The following is a 12,044-nucleotide window of genomic DNA, read 5'->3' on the forward strand; positions in this document are numbered from 1 at the left end:
AATGATGAATACCCACCGCTAACCAGGGCCTGAACATCAGGTAACTTTAACAACGCTGTGAATGACCTGTGAGACAAGACTCGGGCAGGACAGGCATTCTATGCCATCCAATAAAAAAACAACAAAAAACTGGCCATCCCCATCAGAATGTGTCTGTACACACTCCAGTCTTTCATAGAGCCTGTCACCCTTTGTGAATGTGAGGTCTGGGGTCCCCTTATTCACCAAGAATTTACTTGAGAAAGTTCAACACAAAACCCCAAATAATGCAGGCTGAGCTGAATTGTGACTCTGAACCCTCAAACCTTCCGTAACAAAGCCCTTCTCTACAGAGAGTTGAGCCTAGAGAAGAGGGCTGTCTTCACAAACCCATGCAGACCCCGCAGAACCCCAGGACAGCAAAACAAGTACACCCAACCAAATAAACAAAAGGGAACTACTTGACACAATGGAGTGAATTAACAAGAAAACAACCAAACTGGAATGCTGCCTTGCCCTAAACAGAGTGGCAGAATACAGTCGCAGAATTCCTGACCGCTGTGGCAGACCCAAAATTAAGGAAAAAAACAAATTAGTATTTACATCCTCTGCGAGCACGGCCTTGCTAACGAGAGATGTACTTCCTAATCTCCTGTCACATGTATGACCACATTAGTTGGAAAACAAATCAAGCATTGATAAGCTCCCATATCTGTCAATCCTAAAAACCTCATTGTGCATTCACAGCATCTAGATCTGTGACCCGCTGCCAAGAGGAAAAGTCGACCAGTGAAATGACGCTTAGAATTTATTCTCGCTCTTACCTACACGTGCCCTATTTATAATAACATTTGAAATGACTTTTTCCTTTTTTTTGTGTGTGTGTGTGTGTGTAATGTTTACTTACTTTTCTACATTTTGATTTTGTTCTCCCTGTTGTAAGTTATTATTTTTATTATTTATTGTTAATGTTTCCACTGGCGTTAGCATTGTAAATTAATGTTTCCCATTCCAATAAAATGAATTGAACAGAGATGGACAACGCAAGAAAGTGTGTGTTCTGAATGGTTGTTAGGTCTGTGTCAGCAGGTGCTTTATCCATCAAAAATGATGGATAAAGCTGATATGGACTGCTGATCCAGGATCAGGTCCATATAATCATATGCATTAGGAGCTAAATATCAATACTGATCCCAGATGAGCACTTGTACTCTGAGGCCCTGTTTGGTAAGGGCCCAGGTCTTTTGTGTTGACCTTTCTGTCTTAACCTTGTTTGCTTTAAGGAAGTGTCATTAAAACCAGATGTTGAACTGTGTGGCTGATCTCTTCAAGGCCTTGGACACATTTGGCAGCTCTTCCCCGCAACCCCTAAATGTGTGAGCAGGCTATCGAACATCTCCGTCCTCTCCTGTCACAGTCTCTATGCATCTGGAGACATCCCCATTCAATGGGCTTTATATGAACCACTGTGTTCTCATCACCTTGTATAGTTTTCCCGTGAACCTGGTGACAGACCATCCAGTAAGCCACGTCACCATCCTGACATGTATCCCCCGAGGACAAACCCTCACATGAAGCATTTCCTGAGCAAGCGAGGAGCTCGAATAAAGAGCCAGCCTGTTTGCTTCTTCCCTTTGTGTTGTGGAGTTGCGGTAGAGTCATCCAACCCTGAAGTGAATAACCTCCAGCTGGCTCGTCTCTGGTCTTTTCACCAGCCTTCTCCCTTTAAAAAATATCATTTTTTTGTATTTATTTCAGCGTGTAGTCTGTGCAGAAAACATTTTCTCCTTATCTGTGAGCTGGAGTGGAAAATAAGGTCCGCAGGGAGCAAAGAGGGACATGGGAGGAGGGGGTCGCCCAGGATTAAGGGTTCGGGGAATGTTGGCCATGATGAGCTGCCCAATTAGGCAGGAAGAGACATTTCCGCTATTTTGGAAGGAATAGTACCCCCCCCCGACCCGCCCTATGGGAAGCAAGTTAAGGGAGTTTGGGGAGGGGGACCCGTTCCTACTGTAGATAGGAAGTGGTGAGGAGACCACAACTGTGGGAGGAAGGAGAGACGGGCCAACCTGCCCTTGTTTTCCTAACCCCGTCATCAAAACAGCATCGACCCAGCATCCTCTCTGCTCATCTTCCATTTCCTTTTGGACCAGAGAATGGCGGGAAAACGTTCCTGGTAGTCAGTGGTGTTATTCTTAGGGAAGTGCCACCGGTAAATAAGGAGATTAAAAACCCAGTTGCGTATTTACCTCTAAATTAGCTTATGTTACAATCAGGGACAGGATGTGTAGAAATAGGAACTGTGTGGCTGTCGCATCATAACTAGGCAGTCAGAGTCACAACCCCGTCACAGATTCACAGTAATTGCAGGGGCAGAAAATCTGGCTTGTTCTGAATGTGGGCCGGCTAGGGGGGGGAGTCAGTGTGATGCTGATCAGTGTTAAAACTCTAAGCGTGACAGCCGGCTCTGCTGGTCTGGAGCTCTGCCAGGTGACCGCGGTTGGCGGAGGGGAGAGAAGCCGGGATAATTGGCCCCCGTTCTGCTCCGACTACGCGGAGGAGGAGGCGTAAGAATCTCCCTATCGCCCAAATCGTGTTTTCCCCCCCCGTCTCACTGCCGCGGCGCCCGCCCACGGCGTGTCGGTTCGTACCCACACCAAACTGACCGTTACGCGGCGACATGAGCGTGTGGTGAGGCGTGGCAGCCCCCCCCCCGGGGGACATTTCTCTGGGAGTGAGAGGTTGAGCAGAAGACGCGTCGTCACCCGGGGAACAACGCCGTTGTGACAGTGGATGAGTCGGCCTCCTTCTGGGACGTTCAGGACGAACCGCTTGTAAACAGCGATTGGGGACGGGGCGGAGGAGGAAACTGTTTATACGTGGTTTAAATATGGCTCAGCCTGGTCGGTTCACAGGGGGATTTTTCCATTGTTGATCTCTCACAATCTTGCCTGGCTGTTTTTTTTTTCTGTTTATTTACCACTGTTTATTTTTGTCCAGTGTTGCTCTTTGAATACTTGTTTCACAAGGGGGAGGAGATGAGAGCTGCTGTGGTCACTGTTGACACTGGCTCCCATGACTGAGAGTCCCACACAGTAATTACCGCACCAGAGGAATACGTGTGACCTATGTCCAATCTGTTCTGTTCTGTCTTGTTCTGTACAAGCTGCGTCTGTTTGGCCAGAGAGAGGGAGAGGGAGGGCGAGAGAGAGAGTGAATGGGAGAGGGAGGGAGGGATGGATGGATGGGGAGAGAGACAGTAAGAAACTGGGGGGGGGTAGTGAGAGAAAAAGGGAGAGAGCAGGGTGGGGTGAAGTTGAGAGGGAAAGAGTGTAAGCCAGTTGGATGAAGAGAGAATTCCCTAATGTAGTTTTTCCCAGTCCTTGGCTTTTGAGGCCCCCCAATATGTGATAGTTTTCCCATGATTCACTCTCAGACACGGCACACCTTGCTATGATTAAGGAGCATTAGGTCTGTTTCTGAACGCCAAACCAGCTCAGTAATGATGATTGACTGGGGGTTTGGGGGGTGATATGTTTGAAGAGAGAAACCGAACTTGGAAATACGCACTCAGGTAACTCCTCTGGGATTTGAACCGTTGACCTCAATCACACCTCACTTCCTCCATTAGCCGAGTCTGTGAGAACAGACAGCTGCCTGAGAGACGGCAACTAGGTCTGGTGGACACCATGACATCACCAGGCATCACCTGGCTTCAGCTCTAAACGCGGCTTGCCGAACTTTCATCACTGCCCTCTTATTGGCTGTTCCACTGGTGAGAACAGAGTGCCTAATTAACATAAAATATAAATTGTCTTGGACGTGTTCCACCAGGACAGACGCATTGGTATTTACATACGTGCATACTGTGAGGATGAAGTCATAGGAATGCAGTATTGCCATTACTGCGTGCGATTTGCTCCTACGCTAATTTAAATCTGAGATGAACCAGATGCTTCGCAGCCGACCAGAATCTGGTTGTGAAATTCCCATGTTGTTCCGAATGGCCAGTCTATTAGACCGCTGTCTGTCTTGATCCGTCAGAGTGGTTCTATGACTCAGCGTGGAACAGCGTTACCACTATGGCCACCACGTTGTAGTGGCAAAAAACCAAGCGTGCAAAAATCCAGTGCAGTTCTCATGGTTACCAATACAGTAATACCCAGGGCATGTCAGTTTTCCTGACTCTGCGTGGTGACGGACTTGAAAGAGTAAAATTAGCTGGATCCGGGAAGTTGACTTAGACACTTGGGTGAAACATGAATAAATGCTGACAGGAAGTGTTGCATGGGGGTTTGGTGGAATCGGGCGTTGAACCAAATGTGCTCACTGATGATACTGCGCGCATGATGTTCACGTCCCTGCTTTACTCGTCCTGTGTTCTCCACGTTCTGCCCTCTTTTCAGTCCTCCCACAGTAACACCTCTCACAGGTCACGAAGTATCCATTCTCGGATACCCACACGCTCGCTCTTTCACTCGCACATAGCAGGAATGCTACCTCATCTTCAGCTAGCCTCTCCCACATGTAGCCACTCCCATAGCCAGCCTCTCCCACAGCTCCTCTCCCACAAAGCTAGCCTCTCCCATAGCTAGCGTCTTTCCAAAACTAGCATCTTCCCAAAACTGTCTCATGGCTAGTCTCCCACATCTAGTCTCCTTAATAGCTAGTCTGCCCTACAACGGACATTCATTAGAGTGAGCGCATTAGCCTCGGTCCCTGGCTTTGATGCATCAAAGGCGCTGGATGGACCAGTCGCCCACAGCAAAGACAGAGAGGGGTTAGCGACATGAGCCTCACCAGCTGGGCCTGTTTGGGGAGGGTTGCGTACGGAGTGAGAGTGGTACTGAGGGAGAGGGGAGATGGGAGAAGGGGGGGGGGGGGGACTTGCAGGAAGCGCGTGCGTAAGTGTTGGCCCAGGAGATGGAATCTGGTGTGTTTGTTCTGGCGTTATGCTCCCCTGCTGCAGGCCCCACCGCCCAACTCTGGGACTGGAGGGCAGGAGACCGGGCAAAAGACAGCAGGGAAAAGCTACGGGAGAGGAGCAGTTTGACAGGGGTGGGTGGGGGGGGGGGGGGGGGGGGGGGGGGGTTGGAACTCTGGATAGAGGGATTATTGGAGAAAGAGGGGGAAAGAAAATGTTGGACGAGTGGGAAAGAGAGCCAGTTGGTAACAGAAGCAGGATGGAGAATGAGGCTGAGGTAAAAGAGAGGGAGTTGGAAAAGAGATGACGAGAGAGAGAGTGATGGTTTTGTCTGTATGCTGGCCGGTCGGCTTTCCATGTTGTCCTTTCACACTGGTTTCTTGTTATCAGCAGCAGCATACATCCTTTTAGACATGTTTTTTGTTCTAGTTCTCTAGCCATGTTCTCGCAGTTTCGCAGGCCCGACTTGCAGCCTAGACACAGGAGAACCCCCGAAGAACGTCGAAGAGACGTCCTTGTGGTGTGAAAGGCATTGGAAAGAAAAACGTTTCTTTACTTGACAGTGTTTTGTAGTGGTGTTTCTATGAATTTGGCTGCCATCACTCAGAAACCAGCGCTGTGGTTGACTCCACCCTGCATGCTCTGTATGAGAATACAGCTCACACACGTTCTTAAAGATGCAAACACACACACACTCACCCTATCCAAGGCTTCTGTAATTTCCCCCCTGTACACAATGAAACACACAGGCCCTTGCCCTTTTCCGGAGGCCAAACAATCAGTCGTGACAGGGTTAGCGAGCGGAAACACCCAGGACACCCTTTGGCCCTGAGTGGGCTCGACCCGTTACGTAAGCATGACGCCGGCCCTTAAACCAGCCGCCCTGCCGCTGCCGCGGCGTTTCCCCTCCCCCTAGGTCAGAGGTCAAGATCCTGAGGCCACTTCACAGGGAGCGGGGGTGTGTCAGTTGACTCGTGGGCGGGGGCATCTGTGCCTGTTTATGTGAGGTGTCAAAGGCCCTTTGGCTGTTTATAATTATTATTATAATAACTTACTCAACTTCTATAGTGCTTTTGATTACACAACATAATTGTTTTTTTCAATAAGCGCTTGAAAAAAGTATGGGAATAATTGTGAAAATGTATGTGAATGATTTGACCGATTCGTGTGACCGATAAAGTGCACTTGTGATTACGTGCACATGCTCCCTCGGGGCTACAACTCTGCCCTGGTATAAGTGACACCAAAGACGAGTGTATTAGCCAGATAAATGACTCAGACTCTTGAGTTTCCTCTGATGGACCCACCTAAGGGCCCCGGGGGCAGTTTAGGCCTGCTTACCGGACTTCCTGGTCCTGGTATTTCTGCATTCAGGTGGATTATGTCTTCATGGGATGACAGGTCTCTCTTATCTTTTCACTCCTTCTTCATCCCCGTCTGTCGGACAGAGCTTTTCCTTCGAACCCATCTTCCCCGGCGGCCTCGGAAGCCACGCCACTCCCTTCCCTCTTTCCTGGAAGAAAATAAAACAAAAAACAGACTAAACGGGTAGTTTCCGGACTGTGAGTGTTTCGGTTTGGCTCTGTTTATGCTTCTTGTTGGTTAAGTGGTTTGTTGATCTCTTTCAGGTGACCACAGCTTGCATTCCAGCTGCCCCAGCTGATCTGGTACGTTGACCGCTCGTTTTTCTGTCTCTCTTCTTTGACTTTTTCCCTTTCTCTCATTTCCTCCAATCTCTCTTCCTGTGTCTCTTTTTCTTTTATAGTCCCCTTCATTCCTTCAGTTTAGCAACAAACCCTCCTTAAATCATCAGTGCTGGTGTTTTCTTCTTGAACGAGAATGTTGACTAGTAGTCAAGTGGTAACAGGAGGTTGTATCTGGGGGGCCGTCGGGAAAGAAGCCTGTTTGTTGCATTACGGTGTGTCCCTTCTTGTTGCCTACAGCTGCGGAGAGGGACTGCTCCCTCCCGACACATACAACACCTGGTAAGAGCAGTTTTCCAGATACAGTTTTCCTCTTCTCTTCCCCAAATGGATGTGCACGCTGTTCTTCTCATCAGTGTTGGAAATGGTGCTAATTTATGTATGTCTTCAGGGCTCCACAAAGTCTCTGACTTACAGCAAACAGAGGAGCACCTTGCCCAGGTAACTTTCTCACTCTGTTTGTCTGTCGTTGTCTGTCTGTTTCTCTCTCTTCGTCTGTCTGTCTTTCTTACCCACACCCTCTGTCTGTCTCTTTCTCTTGTCTGTCTCTTTCTCTTGTCTGTCTCTTTCTCTTGTCTGTCTCTTTCTCTGTCTGTCTCACTCTATGTCTCTCTCTGTATGTCTCTCTCTGTATGTCTCTCTCTATAACAAAAAGGAAAAGAAGCATAGGAGATGTAGTAGATAAAAAAAGAAGAGATGAGGGATGAGATAATGGAGGACAAATTACGAGACAATTAGCCAGACTTCTCAGTGACTCCTATTTGCTTCCCTTCCTCCTCTTCGTTCCTCCTTCTTAAGCCTCTCCCCCTTTTTCTATGTTCTAACTCCTTCTGACCCTGTCTTTACCCATGCCATTCCCCAACTCTTCTCCCATTGTGCCTGTGTTACTTTTTGTTATTAGTTTATCTTTCCAAGACCATTTCAAAATCTGGTGAAGCCCCATGTGAGGGCCGCAACCTCTAGCTTGGGAAGCACAGAGTTACTACTAGTGTGATCTTGGAGAACCTCAGAAAACCACCCGGTAGACTTTGGCGTAACCACCCCCCCCCCCCCCCCCCCGGTGGTTCCTTTGCCCTCTCCGGTCAGGAGTTTCAGCGTGGACCGTGTGATGGAGAGGGTCATGGAGCGTCACTACGACTTCGACCTGACCTACATTACTGAGAGGATCATCTCCGTGTTCTTCCCCCCCCTGCTGGAAGATCAGCGCTACCGCATCAACCTCAAGGAGGTGACGGCCATGCTCAAGTCCAAGCACCAGGACAAGTTTCTGGTGAGTGCGGCAGATCTGGTTTTGTAGACGGAGGTGAAAGTACTTGGCTGTGTTCACCGGTTTCACCGGGGGAGTTCCTAATCAAGACTTAAATGACCAGGTGGAAGTAGTTCATAACCAAGCAGGCATCTAAACTGATCCCTTTTCACTCTTCATTTTATTGTATTACCCACTGGTTAATTATGAACTCCCTTTACTTGGTAATTCAGGTCTTAATGACAAACCTCCCTAAAGTGTTGAACACAGCTGAACCCAGCCGAGCAGTTTTTAGTTTGTACTTTTTACACCTCTGTAGATTCGGGCCTGGTTCCAACATCCACACTTCTAACACTTAAAACGGACGAGTGGTGGAATGCAGCCAAGTCCTCGGACGCCTTTGCACAGTGTGTTTTAATGTGCACTTGGAATGTGTAGCTAGCTGGTCTGGATGTTGAGCACATGCATCATTTAACTTTCATTTTCCTTTCAGCTCTTCAACCTTTCAGAACGGCGCCATGACATCACCCGCATGAATCCAAAAGTAAAAAGTTTTACATTTTATTCAGCAATACTATGTCGGCACATTCTGGGATTGTTTTTAGCTGAATTCACACAAGCAGCCCTATTCTGATAGTTGTTTCACTAGCTTTTTTTCAACCAATCAGATCAGTGCAGTTAAAGTCTACTGTAAAAAAAAAAAAAAAAAAAGCTGATGTGAATGGCCAGAAAATTATTAGTGGAGGGAAAATGATCAGTTCTCGGCAGTCTGTGTAAAAGGCCGTCTTTTTTTTCCTCCCCCCTCCTTCAGGTCCATGATTTCGGTTGGCCTGACCTCCATGCCCCTCCCCTGGACAAGATCTGTGCCATGTGTAAGGCCATGGAGACCTGGCTGACCTCCGACCCCCAGCATGTGGTGGTACTGCACTGCAAGGTCAGGGTTCAGGCCTGTTTCTGATTGGCTTTTAAATGGTTATTTTTGTTGTTTTAGGGGCTTCTGAAGGAAACACTTAAAACCAGACTTCTGGGTTTACCCGGATGACCTGCGTATTTCCCCTCACTGGAGCTCCTCCATCAGGGCATTATGGGCTGTCATCTTTGTGTCTTTTCACTGTGAACGGTGGAGATCGTCGTGAAGTCCTGTGGTGAGAATAGTCTCACGTGGGTAGTGACGTTTCACAGTGCACACGTCACGCCTTGATTTTAAAACACATTAAAATGCTTCCTGCAATGTCTGGATCTCACCCTACCAGGGCAACAAGGGCAAGACTGGCGTGATCATCGCAGCCTACATGCATTACAGCAAGATCTCCGCAGGGTGAGCATCCAAAACCACACTTTCCACGCAGAGCGCCGAGGCTTAACGCTGTGGCGGTGGAAACTCTTTTCCTGGGGCTCAGGAAGAGCTGCAGTCATGTTCCTCTGGCTCTGCTCTAAAGCACCTAACTGAAATACGATTTGAATGCTGTGCGGTTCTGTCGACTGACCGCGCGTTGTTCTGGCGCTTTATGTGTGTTTGAGCAGGGCAGACCAGGCCCTCAGCACACTGGCCATGAGGAAGTTCTGTGAAGATAAAGTGTCGTCCTCCCTACAGCCCTCCCAAAACAGGTAAAGGGGTCATCTACAGAAATGTTTTCTACACTAAAGCAGCAGGCAAACCCCTCAAGAGTGCTTCAAACACAGCTGTGTGTTGTGTGTGGCTGCCTCTGACTATTGGCCCTGTTTTGATATTATATTCACTAACCGGCCGATCGGATCGGCTGTAACTAATGTCTGATTTGAAGGGATCTGATGTGATTAGTCAAAAGGCCTAAGAGTGGAAAATAGCAGAATTGGACTCCTGTGTGAAATCCACAGTCTTGTTTCCTCCCTGCCAACTTTCCTTTTTCCTTCCTTTCTCTGACTTGTGTAATATATTACATCATGTTTCCTCTTTACTTCAGTTGAGGTTTCTGTTTTTCCATGTATGTTCTTCTGTGATGAATAACCCCCCCCCCCCCCCCCCATCCACCTCAGGTACATCTACTACTTTGGGGGGCTCCTATCGGGGTCGATCAAGATGAACAGCAGCCCTCTGTTCCTCCACCAGGTCCTCATCCCCACACTGCCCAACTTCCAGGGCGAAGGAGGTAAGGACTTGCCAGAGCCAACACACACACACACACACACACACACAAATGTTCTCCCCTGACAGATGCATGGTTCTGTCCAGCCTCAGATAACCCTGCTCTGGCCCCTACGCCACAAAGCTTAGCCTGGGCCTGTGCTTATAAGACACTGGTGTGTGTGTGTGTGTGTGTGTCCGTGTCCGTGCGTGTGAGACGGTGGCCAGTCGTGTGTCTGTACGACTGCTTGTCTCTGATACGTGTTGCCTATGAATGACGCCAGTGTTTTCAGATGGTCAGAGGGAGCCCCCCCCTTCCTCCCACACATTGGGCCTGTTTGTCTGAAAGCCTGTGACAGGGTGGCGGGGGACACAGGCAGCATATAGCACCGTGTAACACTGAACACTGCCCCTATGTCTCTCTGCCCAGGTTACTTTCCCTTCCTGAAGATCTACCAGTCCATGCAGCTGGTCTACACATCTGGGATATAGTGAGTCTACATTACTCTGGCTTAGTTCTACAATGGGCGGCCCAACTCAGCTTATTTTCACTGATCACTTTTTTTTTTTTTTTTTATATCCGATAAATTTTAGAGCTATTAAAAATACGTTAAATCCGGGGTCTCGCGTACGAGCGAGCACCACAGCCGGGAAAGCCACATCTGTAACATTAGTATCTCTGTGCGTCTGCTGAAGGAATGTCCATGTAGTGGACTAGCCTTTTTCTCCATCTGCTGCGTGTGTGTCGTCTCACAGTGACCTTCAGGGCTCCGGGGGCAGGAGACTGTGTGTGACCATCGAGCCGGCGCTGCTTCTGAAGGGAGACGTCATGGTGAGTCAGGCGGACACGTCCAGCGGCAAAACGTGGCGCCTAGAAAACACGGCTCATGCTAAGGGATCGGGGTTACTTAAAAAGGGACGCCAGCGGTTCTGTTTTGAACAGGGAGGCAGCCGCCAGACTAGTCCGGTGTTCCGTCGTTCGAGTCGTTGGAGCTGTTAGAGCGTCCTGTTCCTCCTCACCTGCGACTCACTGTCCCTCCTGGCTCGGGTCCTTCCCGACCTCTCTGCCGCCCCCTGCAGGTCAAGTGTTACCACAGGCGGGCCCAGGGCGCTGAGAGGGACACAGTGTTCAGACTGCAGTTCCACACCTGCACCATCCACGGGGCCCAGCTGTGGTTCGGCAAGGGGGAGCTGGATGAAGCCTGTACAGGTACGCAGGGGGAGTGTCTGGGGGGAGGGCAGCGGGAGCGTAACGTAATGAAGAGAAGTTCTGTGTGGAAGTGACTGTGTGGAGCTGATTGGTCGAAATGAATTCCGCAGGGAACAGAACACAGAATGTTTAATGGTCTGTTTCTTAATCCTATAATGAACAGACTCATTTCCTAATTTTCCTAAAGTTAAAATTTTGTTCGTTTTAAATTTTAAATTACTTCCAGCTGAAATGTTGTGGTCTGTACTGAAAAGCGCCCAGGGATTATGTGGCTGTAATTAGCCCAATTAAACCAGTCCAGCTACCGCAAAGGAAAACTGCAAATCCAGACCAATAGATGTGGTCATTTGTTTCTTTCTTAGATGAGCGCTTCCCATCGGACGCCACGGTGGAGTTTGTCTTCTCATCTGGACCAGAGAAAATCAAAGGTTTGTTCCAACTACTCGTCTCACGTTGTCGCTCGTCGCGCTCAGATAAATGGACACGCACACGGCCGTAGTGTTCCAGTATGACAGAGTCAGTGAGCACAACTCCCGGGTGGTCTTGGCGCGCTTGTGCTTGGCCATGTGTTTCACCGTACGCATTGCCTCCTCTCAGGCCGGGAGTACCAGAGGAATGACCCCGCTGTCACCGTGGACTACAACACAGCTGACCCCGTGGTGCGCTGGGACTCCTACGAGAACTTCAACCAGCGATACCAGGACAGCCTGGAAGGTACAGAGCTGAAGGGCAGGAAGGCTTTCCACATCAGTAAAGTCAACTCTGTCAACACTCTCTCTCTGTATCTCTGCATCTCTCTCTGAATCTCTCTCTGTATCTCTGTATCTCTCTCTGTATCTCTCTCTGAATCTCTCTCTGTATCTCTCTCTGTATCTCTC

The 12,044-nt window shown here is 49.0% G+C and overlaps 1 protein-coding gene across 3 annotated transcripts in view; it reads left to right on the forward strand.

The window, feature by feature from the left end:
- The window catches only part of tns2a (tensin 2a), a 30,958-nt gene that overhangs the window by 11,800 nt on the left and 7,114 nt on the right, over positions 1-12,044 (forward strand). For all 3 annotated transcript variants that reach the window (XM_010893397.4, XM_010893398.4, XM_010893399.4), the window contains exons 4-17: positions 6,532-6,570; positions 6,847-6,888; positions 6,998-7,047; positions 7,693-7,876; positions 8,346-8,396; positions 8,664-8,786; positions 9,106-9,170; positions 9,377-9,460; positions 9,869-9,981; positions 10,387-10,447; positions 10,713-10,788; positions 11,037-11,166; positions 11,529-11,594; positions 11,764-11,880. In XM_010893397.4, coding sequence (XP_010891699.2) covers positions 6,532-6,570; positions 6,847-6,888; positions 6,998-7,047; positions 7,693-7,876; positions 8,346-8,396; positions 8,664-8,786; positions 9,106-9,170; positions 9,377-9,460; positions 9,869-9,981; positions 10,387-10,447; positions 10,713-10,788; positions 11,037-11,166; positions 11,529-11,594; positions 11,764-11,880 — 1,201 coding nt within the window. The remainder of the gene's footprint in view (positions 1-6,531; positions 6,571-6,846; positions 6,889-6,997; positions 7,048-7,692; positions 7,877-8,345; positions 8,397-8,663; positions 8,787-9,105; positions 9,171-9,376; positions 9,461-9,868; positions 9,982-10,386; positions 10,448-10,712; positions 10,789-11,036; positions 11,167-11,528; positions 11,595-11,763; positions 11,881-12,044) is intronic.

This window comes from Esox lucius, chromosome 12 (assembly GCF_011004845.1).
Source record: "Esox lucius isolate fEsoLuc1 chromosome 12, fEsoLuc1.pri, whole genome shotgun sequence".
Lineage (NCBI taxonomy): Eukaryota > Metazoa > Chordata > Actinopteri > Esociformes > Esocidae > Esox > Esox lucius.